General features: G+C 57.5%; 1 protein-coding gene across 4 annotated transcripts in view; it reads right to left on the reverse strand.

The window, feature by feature from the left end:
• Positions 1-3082, reverse strand: part of Traf2 (TNF receptor associated factor 2) — a 29224-nt gene that overhangs the window by 3551 nt on the left and 22591 nt on the right. For all 4 annotated transcript variants that reach the window (XM_023700352.1, XM_004640379.2, XM_023700351.1 and 1 more), the window contains exon 7: positions 517-591. In XM_023700352.1, the coding sequence (XP_023556120.1) occupies positions 517-591 (75 nt within the window). The remainder of the gene's footprint in view (positions 1-516; positions 592-3082) is intronic.

Below are 3082 nucleotides of genomic sequence, written 5' to 3' on the forward strand. Positions count from 1 at the left end.
AAAGAAAGAAAGAAAGAAAGAAAGAAAGAAAGAAAGAAAGAAAAGGGCAGAGCTTGGGGGCCACAGGAGCACTACGAATCACAGCCACGAGTGAAGGAGTGAAGACAGGGGGTCCAGGGGCTCAGAAGGGTTGTGCCTCATCTGATTTCCATAAGCACCATGGGGACCACAGGGGTGAGAGGCACCTATCAAGCAAGAGATGTACAAGTGGATGGCACAGCAGCTGGAAGGAAAGGGGCGGGACCCCGCTGATGACAGGAAGCCGTCATCTGATACCAGTGTGGACCAGAGGGGGAAGTGCTGGCCCTGGGCTCTGGCTGGATACCTGGGCAGCGGCAGTGCCTTTTCCTTTTCTAGGCAAGATGGGAGGATGGCACGGGGCAAAGGATGGCCAGGTGAGGGTGCTGGCCACACTGAGTCTGAGAGCTCACTGGCCGTCCAGGGAGGCTTGGGTGCAGGTGCTCGGGATCTGGCTGGGGCGGGGAAACGATATGGCACCGCGAGGGAGACACTCACCAGCTCAGGGCAGCCCACAGTGTGGAACCTGCAGGGGACCCGACACTTGCCACATGTCCTGACGTGGTCCTGAAACTGGACAGGTAGAGGATGAAGCCCAGGCTGTCACTGGCCTCAACCCTGCCTTGCTGGGCACAGAGCCATCAGGGCCGCCAGCCTCTGCACCTGCCCAGGACAGGGCTCTGTGCGGCTGTACAGCTGTGCCTCGGGCTGCCCCAGGTGGCAGCTGTGCTGCCGCTTTTAGTCTCGGACGCACGGCATGCGTGGGACATAAGGGCTCACGACCCGAGTGTGTGAGGCCAGGCAGCGCCCGGGAGCTGGTGTGCAGGGACAGGGCGGCACACCACAAATCCCTCCCTCTCCCCTTCCCAGTGGCAGGAGTCAGCTTTTGCATGAGAAGGTGCACCCGGTGCTCCAGGGAACTGGTCCTAACTAAGAGCCAAAATCCAGGAACAGTAACCAGGAAACCACGATCTGTGCCCCCCAACAAACAGAAATCCACGAACACCATGAAACAAAGTGACTGCCACCTACGTCCCTAGCACTGAGTCCAAAAAGTAGAGAAAAGAAAGTCCAAGAAGTACAACAAAACCCCAGGCGCCTCCACCCACCTTCCCAGCACGAGAGATGCAGAGGAAGCCAGGCAGGAAAGCGCTTGATCACATCCACAAGTAAGAAACGCAGACTAAGGCCACCCACAAGCAGCCCCGGCTGAACACGGCGACACCCTGACACCAGGTCTGTGGGGCCAGGCCTAGGCGCCGTACTGCAGCACCAGCATGCCCAGCACCTCCTGTGTCCTCACGGTGAACACGCAGCCCTTTGGAAGCACAACCTTTCAAACTCAAAAGCCCCTCAAGGAGCACAATGCAGCCTGACAGTCAGTGTCTGCCCTGGCTCAACCCCAGCACCAAAAATACACCAAAATCAAGCCAGGGTGCCTGGGGAGGCACCACTCAGCAAAGTCACTGGCCTGCGCGTGACAGGATGCCCACAACACCCAAGACTCCCAACCACATGGGCAGCACACACAGGTGCTGCTGGTGCGAAGTCAGGGTGCCCAGCAGGCTGAGAGAGAACCCTGTCGGCACCACATGGACAGAAGCTTCCTCCAAGAGATGGAACACAGAAGTCGGCAGGAATGCGGTGAGTGTGCAGCGTCTCTCCTGGGAATGCAGCCCCTGCTGCTGGCACTGGGGGTTTCCAGGGGCACTGCTGGGCACAGCAGACTGGGGATGGAGAGTGCCACCCAGCCCAGGTAGCCCTCGGGCCCTCCATTCTGCCAGAGCTGGAGGTTCCACAGAAAAAGCCCAGCAGGGCCCGGGTTGAGTGCAGCGAGGCCACGCCCCCAGCAGCAGGGTCTCCAGAGCCTCGGGCTCCTCCTACGAGTGGCACCTAGCCCCTGCCGTGGTGCTGGCACCACCGTCATGAGTGGTGGGGACACACCACCTCCAAAGTGAGCTCAATGCCAGCCTAAACTGCACAGCAAGACCCTGTCTCAAAAAGACAGACAGAAAGAAAGAAAGGAAAAAAAAAAAAAGCCAGCTAGGTCTGTAGAGCACACCTGGCACCCCAGCACCGAGGGGGGGCAGGAGGGTCACCTGTCCGGTAACTCGGTGAGACCTTATCTCAAAAACGACAAAGCGCTGGGAGTGAAGCCCAGCGTGAGTGCCTTGAATTCAAACCAGAAAACAGAAAGGCAGCGAAGGGACTCACCACACCGGGTGAGTCAGTGGTGCAGACACAAGGCCTCGGAGCTGTGCGGGCCCGAGTCTCCTCCAGGGACAGCTGCTCACAGCAGTCACAACCGCACTCTGCCCACTGTCAGCTGCCCCTGTCCTGTATGGTGTACAGGGCGCGCATCCTATCCCAGGTGCAAGATAAAGCAAGCAACTGGTTAATGTCTGGAAGTAAAATTTTCAGTAGAGAAGACACACACGTAAAACCTAAGAAGACAAATCCTTGTGACCCTTGTACAGACTAAAGCACAAGCATGAATCTACTCCTCACCTTCTTCTAAAGGCCTGGGGCACAGAACCCACAGGAGCCACACTGAGACCCAGGCCCCCAACGTCACCTCCCCAGTGCCAGGGAGTGGCCCTGTGAGAACAGGAGAACAGGCCCAAGCCTATGACAGGTGAGCCATGGAGTTATGAGAACCACACCTACAGGGTGAGGAGAAGCAAAGGCCACAGCTGAAAGGTACAGGAGGGCTGGCTGGCACGTGGCCCAAGGTACCAGCCCCAGACTACAGAAACACAATACCACCTAGAGAAGCACAGGTGAGGGTAGGGTAGGAGGGAAAGAAAAAAAAAAAAGCACAGGAGAGAAGTAGTCCTGGCTTCCCAGTACCAGACACACTAGGCTGAGCACAGGACAGCTGGCAGAAGGGCAGCAACAGCTGAGAGATGGCACCTCCAATGCATAGCCAGTCCCGTGTCACAAGGTACCTGGCCACTGTCCTGTCCTCTCCAGGGCTGTCCTGCCCACCATAAGACTCCCACCAAGACACAACTAAAAAAGAGAACTACAGGCCAAACTCCCTCACGAACATAGATGCAAAAAT

This window comes from Octodon degus, unplaced genomic scaffold, assembly GCF_000260255.1.
Source record: "Octodon degus isolate 3935 unplaced genomic scaffold, OctDeg1.0 scaffold00123, whole genome shotgun sequence".
Taxonomy (NCBI): Eukaryota; Metazoa; Chordata; class Mammalia; order Rodentia; family Octodontidae; genus Octodon; species Octodon degus.